The following is a 17,505-nucleotide window of genomic DNA, read 5'->3' on the forward strand; positions in this document are numbered from 1 at the left end:
ACAGCCTTTTGCACATGCGCAAAATTTCCCGCGCTCGCGCTCAAAATGGCGGCTGTTAGTTGTTGGTTGGAATCTCGCTATGTTTATACGCAAAATGAATGGTTAGAAGCGTGCATAAATTTTGTAAAGGAAGACAACGAGGTTTGTAAACCTTGCTTTGCAGTTTTTCAGGTTTAAACCACAAATAAATGTTTAATTTTTCTATATTAACCCTTAAAATGGATGACAGGATAGGCAGTTGACGCCTCTCGAACTGAATGATCTTATCTATGAGCAATGGCTTATGGCTGATATTCAAGAATCCAGTGTTCCTCGCCTTCCAAGGGAACTTGGTAACACTGAAAACTGCAAACTAGAGGGATATTTTAACCTTCAGGTCAGTAAAATAAAGTTGCAAACTGGCGGCATTAATATATCCTCCCTTGAATTTACTGGCGTTTGCATGTTTTCATATCCACTTTTTCTTTAATGATTGTATTTGTGCCCCCTTACGCCAGCAATAAGGGTCAAAGGAACTTATCTATGAGGGCAAAATTTGTCAATTTATCCTGATTGGTTGACCATTGAGAAAGAACCAATCACATGCAGCCTTTTAAAGGGGCAAAAGTTGCATACTTTCAAAGCAATCAGCGAAGAGACTGTACAGGAATTTTAATTTGGGTTGTATTTTTTTCCAAACGGTAATAATTATTTACATAAGATTCCTAAGATTCCTCAGATTCCTAAACCCATTGACACTTCAAATGCCCTAGGACACCCCCAGTTGTCAAGGAAAGTCGTCTGGTGTTAGACGGAGTAAAATGTGTTATGTCTCACTCCCAGGAGTTATTGCCGGTTAATGAAGCCTGGTTCACACAAGAACGTTTTTAGAGCAGTATCTATTTTGCCCTGGTGCCAAAAAGTTAGGTCCGGCACCTTCCATTTTTGTCCTGTAAATGAAAAATTAATGTTCTAGGTATGAGTGCCCCAAAAAGTATGGGTGCTCAGACCATGTGGATACAGCTGTAGAAATAGCCGTTTCGCGTTTGACTGATAATAATAAAAGAACTTTTTTTACACACAAAGTTTTTGTTACGTTTGTTAAGAGCTACAACCGTCTGCTACAAAGAAACTTATCAGAACGGTTACATTGCGAAGAATCTCATGATTTCCGGACGGTTTCCGAGCTAGTATCCACCATGTTAATTGACCAGCAAAGCTGTCAAGGCTAGCAAGGCCATGTGCCAAAGACTCACATTTCAGTGATGCAATCCCAGATGTACATTTGTAGTTGTTGTACCTTGCAATGCCGAATTTACAGTCTGTTGTTATAATTTCTGAGGCTCCTGCTCCCGCAAAATAAAACCAACAAAAGCATGAAACAAAATCACAGTTCATGGTTAATTAAACACCTGATTCTCATTTCACAGATTTATAATTTATTATTGTAAAAGATCACGGCTCACTATGATTACCAAAATCATGTTTCACAAGCAAAAAAAGGCCATTTCATATCTCACGGGAAATAAAAAAGGCAATTCACAGTCACAAAAATACCCTTTACCACCTGTGCTGTGCTAATTTTTTCTTATTTATGGAAGCAAAAGTGTGCCAGACATTGGCATCTGTTACAAGATGGCATCTCTTTGTGAGAGTAAAAAAGTGACACTGATCAGCAAAACTCAAGGGGTTTTAATGTTGTAATTTTTGCCCATAGCCCTTCGCTTAACCCTTTCCCTCTTGAAATGTGGTGAAACAACATCAATCTTCTCAAAACCTAACCCTAAACTAAAAGTAGGTTACTCTCAAGCCAATGCGGCATGTAGCCTTCTCATGGCACCAAATCCAGCATGGCTTGTTTGTGTGTGGCCATGCAATCTTTGTGGCCCCTTTTTGCAAATTGTTGCACAGTCATTGAGCCCCACCCTTGGTCGTGGAGGTAAGTATCTGATCAGGTATATTAAGTGTTTTTTCCACTGGGCCATGTTCCAGTGTGACGGTGCCAAGTAGCAGCTGCTTCAGGGATGCCACCCTACAGTGCCTAGATCACAACAGGCCCCTTCTTGCTAATGTTTAAGGCACCAGTTCCCAAGCTCACTATGTCCCCTCTAAATCTTAAAATCCCTCCTTAGGCTGAGATGCAACCTTTCTCTAGTGAGAGGTTTTTTTTATACATTTCAGGTAAACTCAGTCCTGAATGTTGGAGAGGCAGCGTATTCTCAGATCCAAAAATTGAAAGGACAGGACGATCCTGAAGAACTTAACTGGAAAACCAATGTAAGGGAATTTTTATCTTAAATGTTGAGACCAAGGATACACAATAATAATGTTGTTAACCAAATAGCTCATATGGCACCACCTAATGGGCTACCAAATGGTACAGTCAACAATGCAACTTGCATACTTGATCTGAAGATGAAGGCACTAAAATTGTTACTTAAATAATTATTATTAATCCTTTTAGTACTGTACCTTCTAAACAGGACTGAGATGGGTCATCTAAGATTGTCTTGAGGGACTAACCAATCATCATGGTTTTGGGTAATAAGATCTGGTTCAACTGAAACAGTACAAGCAGATGAAATGGAACCAACTTAATGAGAAGAGGCCCTAATACCAACTGAAGGCAAAATTAGGGAATTTTGCTCAATCTACTTGGAAAATAGAACAGTGAAAGCACCCATATTCAGTTGACATGCTAACTTTTTTTTGTACGCTTAGCCTTCAGAACCAAAAATCAAACCCAGTAGAATGTTGCTACTAGAACTAACTGATGGAACACAGACTGTTTTTGGAATGGAATATCAACTGATTCCATCCCTTAAAGTAACAACTCCTCCTGGAACTAAGGTGAATTTAATTTTATTGTCATCCACTACGTTTTAGTTTTAAAGCAATTTAATTTTATTTTTCCTTGCCTTATTTAAAAAATCCCCTTAAGTAATTTTAGCGGCCGAGATTGCTGTCATGTAGGTTAAAAAAAGTGATTTATTCGCTGAGATTTGGCAATCTAGACAGTCTTTGTACGAGAATAAGTACTCATATAGATGTTTATGAGCCCTCAGAAGACAACTGCAGGCTTTTTATAGCAAAAGTTGATGACTTATGTTTTTGTTAGCTTCCTGCCACCATGGCGTATCTATATAAAACCTTATAAATTTGAGTAAAACATTTTTTCAAAGTCTCCCGCAAGAAACATCACGCAACCTGAACCTTTGCAGGACTGTTTGAATATTCATCTTCTATTATCTCTTTGATTCTTGACTTTATTATTTTGTTGAATTGTTTTGCTGATGATATGACAGTGGAAACCGGCAATTGGCAATTACTGCAGTGTACATGTACATCTGATTCATTTAATTATTGCACTCACACCTTTTTATGATCCCTTTTTCACATTTCTATCTTTAAATGGTGTATTTTTTGGTCTTTTTAGATACAAGTGGGTTGCCCAGTATCCTGTCGTTTGGGCGCATTGCTTCTGACTTGCAATAACGTGAAAGTTTTGGGTGGAAGTGTTCAGCTGTTGGAGGAAAACTCCTTCTGGAATGTCCTACACCAAGTCATGTATGTTGAAAGACTTGAAAATTCTTGTAGTCTTGTTGTGTTGGTGAACAAATAACCATAACCATTTTTCCTAAGCAACCACCTGGGAGAAGAAGCAAAACAACATTTTTTATTTTGTGTCTTAACCCATTCACTCCTCAGGTGCCTCAAGACTCCCCCATTTGATGAGAAAAGTAGTCTGGGCCCGGTTGTTCAAAAGCTGATTAGTGCTAATTCCAGATTAAAAATTAACCAAGGAGTTTATTTCTCTACTCCCACATGCTGTGCAACGCTGATATTTGGCGAAACTTTACATTAGAAGAAGTCAATCTTGAAAAACAAAAATAGGCAAAAGAAACTTTCACCAAAAAGGTGAAAACATGAAGCCAAAGTTTACGCTAATCCTAGATTAAGTTAATCAGTTTTCGAACAACTGGGCCCTGGTGTTACAGAGAGTAATGTGTTAAGTTCCGTGGGTTAATTGAGGGAACATAGTTTTTGACTGGTTAACCCATTCACTTGTCAGGTGCCCCAAGATACTCCCAATTAATTAAGGTGGCTTACTACAGTTTTCCAAAGCAAAAGATCAAGATTTTGAAATCTGTGAAGTTAAAGTGACAGGATGTCTCTTCTGAAGTGTTAGGCACTGCAATTGATGTAAAATGTGATTTTACCTAACAACTAAACGCAAATCAGAAGAAAACGCTAAACATAGTGACCGAGCTCCTGGAGGGGGACTGGAAACTAGACATTTTAAAGGCCTTTTTCTCAAAAACTAGCCGTACGACCCACCTTAAAATTTCAAGATTTCCATAGAAAGAAAAAATAATCATTTATAGAAAAAAAAATAGTGAAACCTGTCAGACATGTTTTTCGCAATTGGCAAAAACATTGATTTTTGTCTATTTTGATAATAACTGAAAAACTGTCTTATAGATCTTTTTTTTAAAAAGGTTGACAGTTTTGTCTTCATATTGTTTACTAATTCCCAAAATGTTTACCCTCGTCGTACCGCTAGGTTTTGAACAAAAGGCCTTTGAAATGCCTAGTTTCCAGTCCCCCCTCCAGAAGCTCGGTCATTATATTTGGCATTTTTCCCTGACTTGCATTTATGTTTTAGGTAAAAATTACATTTTACATCAAAAGCAGTGACTAACACATCAAAAGAGACATCCTGTTGCTTTAATTTCACAGATTTCAAAATGTTAATCTTTGTCTTCGGAAAACTGTAGTAAGCCACCTTAAAGGCTTTTTTCATTTATGACTGTTTCTTACTTTTTACTAGAGGGCAAGAACCCCCTGAGCAACCTGGTGTTTCCAGAACGGCTGAAAGCATTCAGCGTGAAGAGCCAAATGTCAATAATGCAACTGATTATAATGTCAGCAGCAGTATCCAAAGATCTGAAGTGAAAAATGAAGCAACCCAACTGAGACCATTCATTACGGCACATAGCAACAAGACATCTTTTGCAAAAAATGGTGGAGCATTTGAAAGACAGGGTTCACATGGTAATAGAGCAACTCAAAGCAGACAGTTTCAGTCAGGAACAGTGCATAATGAAGACTTTTTTGACAATGATGACATAATAGCAGGGTTTGACAATGAGGATTATTTTGGAAATGATGAAGAAATTGACATGGATCAGATAGATAGGCTAGAGAAGGGGATGCAAAATAGAGAAGGAACTGTAGAAGTGAAGAGAAAAACAACTTATGAAATGGAGCAATTTGAAAGAGATGATTTGAAAATGTTTTGTGAAGGTGATGATGGTGGCATTTTTGAGGATGATTTCATTGGAGAGGATCCAGTGCCAGATGATGAAGAATGTGTGGAAATGAAATTTCCTGAGCAGAAAAACTATTTCAAACAAAGATTTGGGGTAATGGAGCAACCAAAGAAAGCACAAACTTCGAACACCAAGTTTGTGGAATTTAATACTCATTCCCGGAAAAGTAGTTCTGCTTCTGATAATCATGACCCTTTTGTTCAAACTGAGCCACACTTCATTTCTGGAAAACCAAATCTTATGAATGATGTGGAGATGCTATGTGAAGATAACGACGATGACATTTTTAAGGATGATTTCATTACAGATAATCCTGAAGCAGAGGACTTGGAATGTGTTGAAATCAAACCACCAAATGCACAAGATTTGGCATTCAACAATACCACGTGGAACCCAAACTTGTCATCTACTTCAAACAATAACAACATTATTTCTGCAAGGACACTCATGGTTAAGAAGGATTCTACATTGCCAATGACTAACCCAAGAAGGGATATGTTTAAGATGGAACACCATGCCAAACTGAACAATTCTGCCACTTCGAAAGATTCTGCTATCAACAGGAAAAGTGAGAAATTTAATCCAAACTTTCTGAAACTACAATCATAGACAAAAGTAGTTGGGAAGGTTATGCAAATGAACTGCACCAGAGCTGTACTTCAACCCGCTTCTGAAAAGAAATAGTTTCACTTTCTCTTATATAGCCCCCCTATTCAATGTTGGAAGGGAACACAACAATTTCCCACTAAAACCATTCAGTTTTACACAACATTGAATGAGTGGGGAGGGGAGAGAAGCAATGAAGATGTCAAAAGTGCTAACCTTCCCAACAGTTTTGTCTGTGATTGTAGTTTGCCTCTGATCTTCAAGTGCACCCTGATCTAGTCCCAAAGACTATATTTCAATAGCAGCAGTAGCTCACACATGTTATACGTATTCTATCTATGACAGACTGTAGGCCATGTGAATCAGATATCAAGGAAGGACCAGGTAACTACTGGTGGCAATCAAAATAATTAACATTATTCCATGAGCGCACTTTGGATATGACATGGTAAATAGCCAATGAGGTTAAAAGTTTAATAATAGTTATTATTCCTAATGCTACACCATGTATGTTTTTTTATTATACGATTATTTGCCTTAAATTCGTTTTTAGCTACAAAGCATTCAATAACAGGAAGCACCAACAAGTTGACTGTCGATGGCAGCTTGACCACATGAAATCTGAAGTCAGTAACTACTAGAGGGGGTTTCTATACATTGATCTTGGATTATTTGGTGCTGACCATGGCTTTATTTGTACTGTAGGCTTGTGACCTGATCAATTGGAAAACTCTGCAGGTGGCAAGAACTTAGCCCTGTCTAAACCTTCGAACGTTATCCACCAACATTTTTGTAGGGTTGCAAAGTTGCACTTGTGAATTAGATGGAACATAACCTTAGTCAGCACTGGTCAAGCAAAAAAGATTGCCTCATTGTCCTCCAGTAGGAAGTTTAGGGTGGTGCAACATGTTTGCCAACATTGTTGGAATATTTAGGATAGGAATTACCAAAGGTTTCTGAATTTTGTTGATGAGCTGTGTGATAAATTTTCTTGGCTGATTGATCCAATTTAGGAACTACTGACTACATTTTTCTCATGGGAGAGGTAGGATTTCTTAACTAATAGTGTAGATGTTGACGACGATATACTTTAACACGGTTTTACCATTACAGGCCTTCAGTACTACTCAGCTCCATTTGAGTACCTATCACAGATTCTAACAAAGTACCCATTTGGGCAAGACCGCATCATCAGAGTCAAGGTTTGAATTTGAAAAAGTTCTGGATACAATAAATGTAATGCTAAAGTGTCCAAAGAATGTTGATTTGATAGAAAGGTGGATGGAAATTGCAGGTTCTTGCAACTGATGTGTTCAGCACAAAGTGAGGTGCTTTATATTGCATATCATGCTTGTATTAGAATTTGATTTTTGTGAAGGTCTCTGGTTTAAGTGTTGTTTGTATTACCCTTGGTTACCGTATATGGCATTACCATTTCATACATGAATTAATAATAAAAATTAAAAAAAAAATAATAATAATGATAATAATAATAATAATGATATTATTATTATTATTATTATTATTATTATTGTTATTATTATTATTATTATTGTTTACCCAGGCAGTCAAACAGCTCTAAAGAAACCTTCCTAACTACCCAGTATTTTTTTTTTTGATAGGGACATTGAAGAATGCTAAAATTATGTAACTGCTGACTTCCTTTCATTAGTCACTGGTTTAACAGCGTGCAGACGAGGTTTTTTGGGGGTGCATGTTAACGATAGTATTAGGGCTTGTTGTTGAGGATACCTCTGTGGTAATGTTTCAGGGCGATAAATATTTTAGATGAAACTATCATGTTCTTTCAAACATGCATTTAGGCATACATAGCTACCGTTGTGTCTCGCTCAAAGCCGTTGTCACCAAACTGGAATGTAGTTGTCAAACTGAATGATGGAACAGATACAGTGGATGCTGATCTCAGTGAAAAGGTGGGATGTAATGGATACTTGACATTTTGAGTTGAACTGCTGCAAAATCAGTGGTGTTTTCCGGATGCCAAATGGGAAAGTGAATAAGAAGGCAAAACATTATCACAATAATTTGTTGAAAGTTTTAACTGGAACTGAGCGGAGGAAGAACAGGATAGTTCAGTATATGGTTGTCAAAACTTTTTAAAGTGGAAGGAGGATGCAGCAAAGTAGCTCAATGCTGTTTTTACTCCTTACCAGCTAAATTGATGGTAACCAACAGAAGTTGTAAATTTGCAAAAGAAGCTGGCAATATCAGCAATGTACACCATATTTTACAACACTGTTAAGAGTGCTTATTCAAGTTTCCTTTCCAAGGGAAATATCATCGCAGCATTAACGAGGCAACTTAATAATATTAAGCAGCTGCAATGAAGCCTGAGAAAATCAAGGCTTAAAAGGAAAGGAAAGGAAGTTTATTTAAGTGTGTACTCTTCTAGACCTGGAGCACTAATTGGGGACACTGTAAACTGAAATCAACAAATTAACGCAAATCAATCCAATGTTGGTTTTTGAGCAGAGGGGAAAACCGGAGTACCCGGAGAAAAACCTCTCAGTGCAGAGCAGAGAACCAACAAACTCAACCCGCATATGACGCCGAGTCTGGGATTAGAACCCGGGCCATATCGGTGGGAGGTGCGTTCTGTCACCACTGCGCCAACCCTATACCACATTATTGCCGTTATTGTCATTGTCGTTATAATTGTTTTAGGTTCTCACAGAGCTGTTGGAATTTCCAGTAGACGAATATCGGGTAGGTGTCATTGCAAGACTCCTTTTTTACAGTTCAGTTAGAGAGCCTTTGCCAAACTTTACGTTTAATGTCAGTAAAGGCAGGGTCAACACAGAGAGTTTCATAAAACCTTCATTCTCTTCTTGTGGCATTCTTCAGGCTGGTGTCAGAAACATTGACATGGAATACGTTTTCGAGATCGTTTCGTTGTTGTGGATAATTATGTTACAGACTCACTCCCCAGCTAGCCTGCGAACGCAGACGTATTTCCGGCGGTCGTTTCTCTCCCCCGAAAAGTAACGTCTGCGAGTTCGAGCTGCAAAACGATTTCTGTGACGTAAGATCTTTTGTTGGGTTTTTGACCAATCAAATTGTATGATAGAAGCAAGCTCGAGTTACTCTTGCGCGACTTCGCGCAATTGCGTGTCTGAAATACAAGCCATACAGGTAAGATTCTCAGTTGTGGAGCGTGGTTATGAGTGATATAAACAACCATGAACGAAACTCCCAAGAAGATTTCTCACGATTGTGAATGCTGCATTCTTTGTCGAGGGAAGTTCTCGGCCGCTAAGGAGAAGATGCGTGTGTTTGGTAAAAGCAATGTTGACATATGTTCTTTGGTATATCATGCCACAAACGTTGATCTTTCTGTTTACGTCGACTGTGAAAAGCTGGCCATTTGTCGCACGCAGTGCTACAATCGTATTGTGCGATTCAATAATGCCCTGCAAAAGGTGGACGAAATTAGCGAAGAAATTAGGGGATATTTTGGCGATAGTGTTTCCCTTCGTGTAAAAAGGATGGCGAATGACAATTGCAAGACACTAGGCATGATTGATCAAGTTACATGTAGCTTATATCAATTGTTTATTGTAGAATTTCATTATTATATGATACATGTTCAATCTGCACTGATCGTAGTTAGCAAAAAAATCGAGGCGAGCAGTGGTTACGCGTGTAATAAAAGAGAGAACAAGTAGAGAAAGCTACGGTATTCAGTTGTGTTTCACCGACAAGACATTGTAGAACAAACAGGTATACAAATAACTAGTGTACAAAGCATGCAGTCAACTAAAACAAGTAAATATCTAAAATCAATAGAAAGTGCAAATATCAGAAGCCAGATTATTAAGTATTTTTGTTATTAAGACAGATAAATCAATACAGTCATTTTCTTCTGAAAGTCTTTGGAGTAGGATACTGTGGTTTTTAATTTTAAAATAGTTTTTGGATAGATGGCGAATTTTACGAGGTAAACTATTCCAAATTTTTACACCATATATTGAAAATGATTTAATTTGTTTGTCAATTCTTGAGGGTTTAACAAAATAGTCACCTCTTGAAGATGATCTTGTTTTATATGAATAAATGCTTGCTTAAGAAATCAATAAATCAACATTATTTGGAGTCGATAAATTGTTAGATATGTCATGCATCAGAACAGCTGCAACTGATTTACGAGAATGGGGGACTGCACGGAGACGTACTAGAGACTTTAACACTTATCAGTGACAAATAACATGAGCCTCGTCGACAGTAACTGCTCTGACAGATTTCCGGTACAACTCGCTCATTGCCATTTTCCTCTATCTTTCGTATCCAAGCCATAGTTCAGGTGATCCGAAGACAATTGAATATTCCCCATTCTTTACTTCTTTCGTTTGTTTTACGGTGGCTATTTCAGCCAAAGATACGGCAGAGATTCCCAGGGAATTTAGCCGCAACACTTGATCTTTTATCAGGCTGTTAAGCGGAGAAATCACGACGATGATATTTAATATTCTCGTCAGTTGACTGCAAGCACGAGTAAACCAACGGCAAAGCATGGTAAATCAACGACTTTCCGAAACCCGTTAGAAGATTTACAAAAATATCCTTCTTCTCTTGAACAATGTATTTGATGGACTCCTCCTGGTGCGTATTCAAACTGTCAAATCCAAAAACATTGCAAACCTGGTTGAACGCGTCGTTGAACGCTTCTTCCAGTGTGTCCGCCATTTTTTCTCCACGAGAATACGTGGTTATACCGCGCACGAATCCTGCGAGTTAGTTCTGGATTTTTTAGAGCTAAACGGTGATTGGTGAATAATTCTTACGTCACGGAAATCGTTTTGCAGCTCGAACTCGCAGACGTTACTTTTCGGGGGAGAGAAACGACCGCCGGAAATACGTCTGCGTTCGCAGGCTACTCCCCAGCAAGCCGCTTAGTTATAAAAGGCTCAAATTTTTGGTCTTGTTGCTTGTAAATCAATGTAATTTTTGTTTGCAGCGTGAAATGCAAGAAGCTGTCAGTACTCGTAATACGGCTCTTTGTCAAAGATTACAGAAGGTAGCTTAAAGTGCTTAGTTGTATCAGTAACGTTTTACTATTTGTAATGTAGAATGGACAACAAATTTATTCGGAGCGTGCGGTACAAACAGCAGGCGTTACATTTTATCGGAATTACTAGTGGGATTTAAAGGTTCCCGAAAACGTCAGAATAAGTAAAGACAAGGACAGCAATTGAGCACAGCACAAGGAACTGCTTTCCCTACCCTTTTCGAAACCCTGTTTGTTCTTTAATCCCACTCACTGTGATGTGAGACATGGCTAGTGATTTATCGTCGCTATCTAAAAATACAAGAAGTGTAACTGCATATGCCGATGCTATGTGACGAAGGCAGCTCTTCTGGCTAAAAGGTGTTGCCATGAAAGGTTTAGGTTTTATGGAGGTAGTGCGACCCATTGGTTAGGGCGCTTGCCTTGAAATCTGGGAATCCCGGGTTCAAGACACGTTCTGACCCCTCGTTGAACTTGCTCCTGGTAGTCTCTCGGGCTCAACTTCTCAGCTGCACTTGTAAATAGCCAACTGGTTTGCCTCCGGCCAGTTGGGATTCTTAACAGTTGTTGTCGAATGGTCTGTTCTGGGGTGATTGTGTTTCATTGGCCATGAAAGGTCCCTATGGGGAGTGGTCAATTAAATATGTATGTATGTTTTAGCTTTAGCTTTAGCTTTAGCTTTCTTCAGTAATTACGGAAAAATGAATAAAGTCATTTATATAATAACCAAATCAATGCGCGCGCTCTGATTGGTCAATCAGCCTATAAACCATAGAAACTTGTGGTCTATTGCTTAAGTAGTACAGTAAATGTTTGCTACAGCTTAAATTGGGAGCCCCACATTAATTCGAACCACTAACCGGAAGAGCTGAATTTCGAGCAGTCCAATCAGAGTCAGAGAAAAGCTAAAGAATGGTTGATCACAAAATGGATTAAAATTCTTCTTGTTCTTGCAGAGAACCGAGATATTTCAGAGAAATCTTGCTTCCACATCCTGTTTGATGGATTTACAGTTCTCCCCAGGTATACCTCGACCTCGTGTTCTTCAACTGATCCAGCCAACATCAGAGGACGTTTCAGCAGTTCTTCGTCATGTCAGAGTACGATTCTAGTCGGAACTGCCAAATAAGCCCCTAGACAACAGAACTTTGTGTTGCCGCAGGAACAAGATCATCTTTCTTCAGAAATGTGGTGGTTTTCAATTACTCGAAGTGTAGAAAGCAATTCCGGTTAGGTTTTACATCACTATATAAGTAGTATGTACAATGTTCGCGTCAGATCTGTATCACATTTAGACTTTGTAAAACGTCATCATTTAAGTGTTAATGTACACTAGGTATTTTTGGTAATTCAAGACATTTGAGCCTCTCTGTCTCTCTCTCTCGTTTTTCGCTTTGAAATGGTTTAAACGTTTGAAAGTTAGAAATTTCGAGGCAAATGAAAGGTATAGTCTATATCTGCTGGAGAAAGGAACACATACCGTGCATTTTACCTTTCGACACACCCATCCGAAAAATTGGTTTTTGCCCCGAGCGGGACTCGAACCCACGCCTCCCTGATTACTAGTCGGGCATGCTAAGCCACTACACCATCAAGGCTACCACGCTGGCAACGCAGCAGATTAATGAGATGACTTAGTAGCGTGGGGATCCCTAGGGCTCAACTTTCCTTCACTTGAGTGTGTATCCTTGCCTCTAAAACCCCAGACAGGGTTTAGAACATATGAAAGTTAGAAATTTCGAGGCAAATGAAAGGTATAGACTATATATCAAATGAATGAAGAGGGTAGTTTTTAAAGAAACTGTGGTGCTGCGTCGGTGGGGAAGTAGTATACAAAAATGTGGTTTTATCAACGCTGCAACGGAGTTGGTAATGTAAATTGGCCACCGTACAGAGATTCTAAGAGCTTTTAGAATCTCTGTACGGTGGCCAATTTACATTATCAACTCCGTTGATAAAACCAAATTTTTGTATAGACTATATATCTACCGGTATTGTAGCCTTGATGGTGTAGTGGCTTAGCATGCCCGACTAGTAATCAGGGAGGCGTGGGTTCGAGTCCCGCTCAGGGCAAAAACCAATTTGTCGGATGGGTGTGTCGAAAGGTAAAATGCACGGTATGTGTTCCTTTCTCCTGTAGATATGGTTTAAACGTTTATTCAGTGTTATTCACAGTTTATAAATATTTCACTTTAATAGCAAATTGCATAACTCACTGTTTAAATTCACGAAAAGCAATATAAACAGTTGTTAAAACAATAAAGGATTGTTGGATTCTTTAGCGACGTTCTGCTATTTACGATGACTGCGTTTTCTTTATGCGATCGCACAAGCTCGTAGCTTTAACGTACACAACTAACCTGTTGAGTTGAAATGAGAGTTATTCTACCCTCCCACCTTTGTCACCTTTTTAGTCATGTCAGTAGTACACCATGTCCTCATTTCTCCTTTTTCTAATGCCTCTTTCTCTGCGGCTTCGAATCTCAGTTGCTTCAACATCAATATATTTGACATGCTCGCTTTCAGATTCTACAAACTCTGCAACTGCACAAGCGGTTGGGGTTTGGGGGTTTATAGAGTTCAGTATTCGTGAGCAGCACGTGTCTGTTAAGTTGCAATACCATTGCTTGAGATGATTAGCTCATACACTAACTTATTGTTCGCCGTAAAAAGCAGGTCCAGGCATGAGGCCAGAACTTTTGGATGGTGAATTTGTGCATTAACAATCTTCAGACGTATAGCTGACATTTTCTTGTCCTTTTCTTTCTTTCCAACACTATTGTTGACATTGTTATCTTTCCTGTGAAGTTCCTATGGCATCGGTGTCATCTGAGGTATTTGTTCTTGATGATCCGCGATCCTCCTCTGAAGTTTTTGTCGTAGAACAGGACAAGTGTAGTCAGCAAGCTGGGCATCTTTCGGAATAATGCCTTTTTTCTCAGCAAAGGCAAACAATTCACGCTTGCTCATCCTCTTGGGAGAAATAGTCGCTTTGTTGGAAAGATCACAATGGCAGATGCCTCTTGCCTCAGTTAAGATTCTGTGCAATAACGTCAACGTTAGCGGGATAATGCAATCGAGCTTTAAGCACTCTGCCTATGTTGTGGGCTTGCCCTTGATCAAGTACTAAAATGGTACCAAATGGTCCTACAGTGACAGAGACTGGCCTTTGCACGATTCCTGGCACTGTGCATTTCCTCGCCAAACCCAGTAATGCTCAGGTAAGAGGGTGGCTGTGACCATGTTAACATCTCTTAGAAGATCGATGACGCCTTTCTGGCAAGCCTTGAGAACCAAGTTGAAATCCATTCTGTTCTTTTGAAGAACGCATTTTGCAGAAAGCAAACTTCTGGTCAGCTTCCGTACTTCTGGGTCAGCGTCATTACGAAGGACACGCAGGATTATAGGGTTGAACCTACAGGAACCTTAAACAGGAACCAGCCCAAAGCCACCAGTTTTCAAGTGACCTGTGAAGCTTTTTCCCAATATGGACCACGTCAGGGCATGCATTTAGGAGAGCTACGTTGTCATCGATTTCGCCTGATTCTTTAGCTTCTTCGATACATTTCATGGCCTTCCAATTATTTGCATCACTATCACATGCCCAGACCAACACCACAATCTTGACACACTGAATACCATTTTCCAGGCAATGGTCACACGCTTTCAGCGACGGATAGGCCGAGGGCTGTCCGTTCCCCGCACACTCCATACAAGGTCCCCAAATACCATCTAGTATGTTGTTGGAACACTTCATGCAGCTCGATTTACAATCAGGAATATTCTCCAAAATCCCGGACCCAGATTTAGGTGTCCTGTCTGACACAGGCGAGGCAGCACTAAATCTTAACCACGCAATCCTTGATAAAGGTGACTGCATCACCTGACGTAGACTTTGTGAGATAATCACTACTAACCAGTAGGGACGTCTCGTTGTCTAGAGTGGTCAATATCACAGCACCCGCTCCTGTAAAGAACTTTAATTCATTAGGCCCAGGATTGGGATGTTCCTTTAAGTAACTGACGTCAATCTTCTGTTCTAGTCCGACAATGTCATTCTTGTAGTAGTCTATAAGACCCCCAGGTTTAATCGCCATAGCATCTCTAGACATACAGACAGGTACAACGTGAACCAGATCGCTCGACACCAAAGGCGTTCTTTCCTGGGCTATTTTTATAAAGTTCATTAGCAGGTGATGAATGACGCCTTTAGCTGATACAACCGTGGGCTGTAGTTTGCTTCTAGAGTATTTGCTTGGTAGTGGAAAATTGACATGATGCCAGCTGAACTTGTAGGCGTCATTTTTCTCCCGAGGTGGCCCTGGGCCCTTAACATATTAATAACAATATTGGAACCAACAGCCTCCTATGAATTTATGAATTCTTTTACCTGGGTGTCCCACTGGAATTGCTTATGTGGATCACGCCCGTCCAGAGCAAACTGGCAAGCGTTGGGTACAAGACGATCGAAAATGTGATCATGTTCCAAACCATTAGCAACACATTTCTAAACGAGAACCGCTAAAGGGTCCAGGTATTCCAACCATCTTGGTCTGAAGATAAAAAATTGATTACATTCTTAGTGTATTATCGAAAAAGAGTACAACAGGATACTTATTTGAATTGATATACTGCTACCGTATGCAACAACAAGGTTCCATTCATGGTGGCTCTTTAGTTTTCCTGAATTTCAAGCACCACTTGTTGCGCAATTTGACTTCCGTAAACTTCTTAAAGGTTTTGGCAAACGGTTTACCGCGGTTTGGTATTAAAGAGGACAACGCATCAATGACAACACAGTGTGGACGTGGCCTACATAAGATAAAACGTTATGGCACTCATTGGTACATGCTATTAAAGAACCTGCTAACCGGCCAGTTCTCGTAAACCAGGTCAGAATCGTCACCGCTATCTTCAGACAAGTTGTTGATGAACTCAGACTCTGGTTCTATACGATCTCTTGGGCCTGAAACTACGGACCCTCGCGCATCTTCATCACTTTCCTCATCATTTCTTTCGTCGCTCGATGTTGTATCACTACCAAATAAAAATTTTAGACTGTAATGTACTATTTATTTTACCTTTATTGATGACAGTAACGACTCAGTAACATTTGACTAAAAAAAAGTTAAAGTTTGCCGTTTTCGACTTTTCAATGTCAGTTATCCTTGTTTGTCTTCAGAAGTGATTTCCTCTTTAGTCGATGTTGCATCACTGAAATTAGCGATATTAGACGGTGTGTTGATTGGTTCACTGACAGAGGTGGTACAGGTGTTTCCTGTGTTGTTTGCCGTCATTTGTTTCTTTCCCCAAAAGGACTGCAACTTTCCTTGTGTCAGGTGTGGTCGCTTGGCACTATTAGGTGGTTCATCAATGTTCGTCGTAGTGTCGTGCATTTCATGTCTCTTTCTTTCGGGACACCTAACCCAGGGAGGGGGGGGGGGGGGGAGGGGACAGGGGGGTCAAAACCTCCCGCTTCCCCTACCTTGCTCTCCCACTTCCCGTACCTTTATCTCCCAGCTCCCACCCATTTCAGTCCTGCTCCCGTCCCCTATAAATTATGAGACTCGAAACACATCTGGGTCATTTAGCTACGTAATCCTTAAGTGATGACGGTCTTAATTGTTCCAACTTGCAGTTCTGAATTGTTTTGTGTTCTGATAAATACACGTTTCATGGGGCGGATCTAGGTTTTTACAAAATGGGGTCCGGTTAAAGGTGCCGCCGAAGGCGGCGCCCCTGTTGGAGATCCGCGGGAAATTTTGAAATTTTTAGTCCTCGGAAACGCGATTGCTGGCATTCTGAGGCAAAGTTAGCATGTTACAATTTCATAGAGAAGAAATATTTACCCGATGGTTGTCCTCAACGTTCGTTGTGCCTCAATATCAATTAGAGTAGTTTCGTTTTGTGAGCGTTCAATTATACCTTATTAACGATTGTTGTGCTTTCACGCGTATTTAATTAACATAGAGTGAAACAACTGCAGTTAAACGTTTTAAATTCTTTTTCATCAAAGACGGGATCCATAAAAAGCATTCTTCGGGGTATCTTTCCGCAAAACGGTGAACCACAGCATCGTAGTGGACGGGCTTTTTGTAGTGAATGTTCATCAGAGTCAAGCCCGACAATCTTTCCGTTGTCATAGTGGCGCGCAGATATCCTTTGATAAGCTTCAAAGTACCGTTTGCCGTGGTTCATTGTCGGCTGAAATGACTGGCATTGTGCAAACAATTCGCAGCAAACAGTTAATAGGGAATTTAAGATCTACGACGGCGACGGTCGACGAAAACGTCACCTCAAAATATAACTTGGCTCTATCGTAAGTCTTTAGTGATTATTCAGTCTCGTTCGCGCCCTACAATGTGGGCGAAGTATCCTAAAAATAAATTGGTACCAGCGGTTTCAAAGTTAAAATAGAGACTGAAGGATTCTCTGTTGCCTCCTGGCGTTGTCGTCAAAACTTCAAATTTGGGGTTTTCACATCGTCGTTATGCAGAGGACCGCTAAGATACTTGCTAAAATCCGTGCTACACCAATGATATTACTGTTTTGTGGCGATGT

General features: G+C 39.9%; 1 protein-coding gene across 1 annotated transcript; it reads left to right on the forward strand.

Moving 5' to 3' along the window:
- Nucleotides 1-20: 20 nt before the first annotated feature.
- On the forward strand, nucleotides 21-13,218 carry LOC137996950 (recQ-mediated genome instability protein 1-like). The gene is made up of 12 exons (XM_068842601.1): nucleotides 21-141; nucleotides 230-376; nucleotides 2,161-2,256; nucleotides 2,701-2,829; nucleotides 3,416-3,546; nucleotides 4,811-5,880; nucleotides 6,264-6,302; nucleotides 7,032-7,120; nucleotides 7,742-7,852; nucleotides 8,604-8,645; nucleotides 10,894-10,953; nucleotides 11,901-13,218. Exons 1-12 carry the CDS (start codon nucleotides 46-48, stop codon nucleotides 12,054-12,056), a joined length of 2,166 nt encoding a protein of 721 aa, XP_068698702.1. The 5' UTR covers nucleotides 21-45; the 3' UTR covers nucleotides 12,057-13,218.
- The last annotated feature ends 4,287 nt before the right edge of the window (nucleotides 13,219-17,505 follow it).

Source organism: Montipora foliosa, chromosome 3 (assembly GCF_036669935.1).
Source record: "Montipora foliosa isolate CH-2021 chromosome 3, ASM3666993v2, whole genome shotgun sequence".
NCBI lineage: Eukaryota > Metazoa > Cnidaria > Anthozoa > Scleractinia > Acroporidae > Montipora > Montipora foliosa.

Excerpts from the sequence above, each read along its gene's own strand:
- LOC137996950 (XM_068842601.1), top strand. The coding sequence starts at position 46 with ATGGCGGCTGTTAGTTGTTGGTTGGAATCTCGCTATGTTTATACGCAA. Across the intron at positions 2,257-2,700 it reads AACTTAACTGGAAAACCAAT|CCTTCAGAACCAAAAATCAA; the intron begins GTAAGGGAATTT and ends TTGTACGCTTAG. Across the intron at positions 6,303-7,031 it reads AGATATCAAGGAAGGACCAG|GCCTTCAGTACTACTCAGCT; the intron begins GTAACTACTGGT and ends TTACCATTACAG.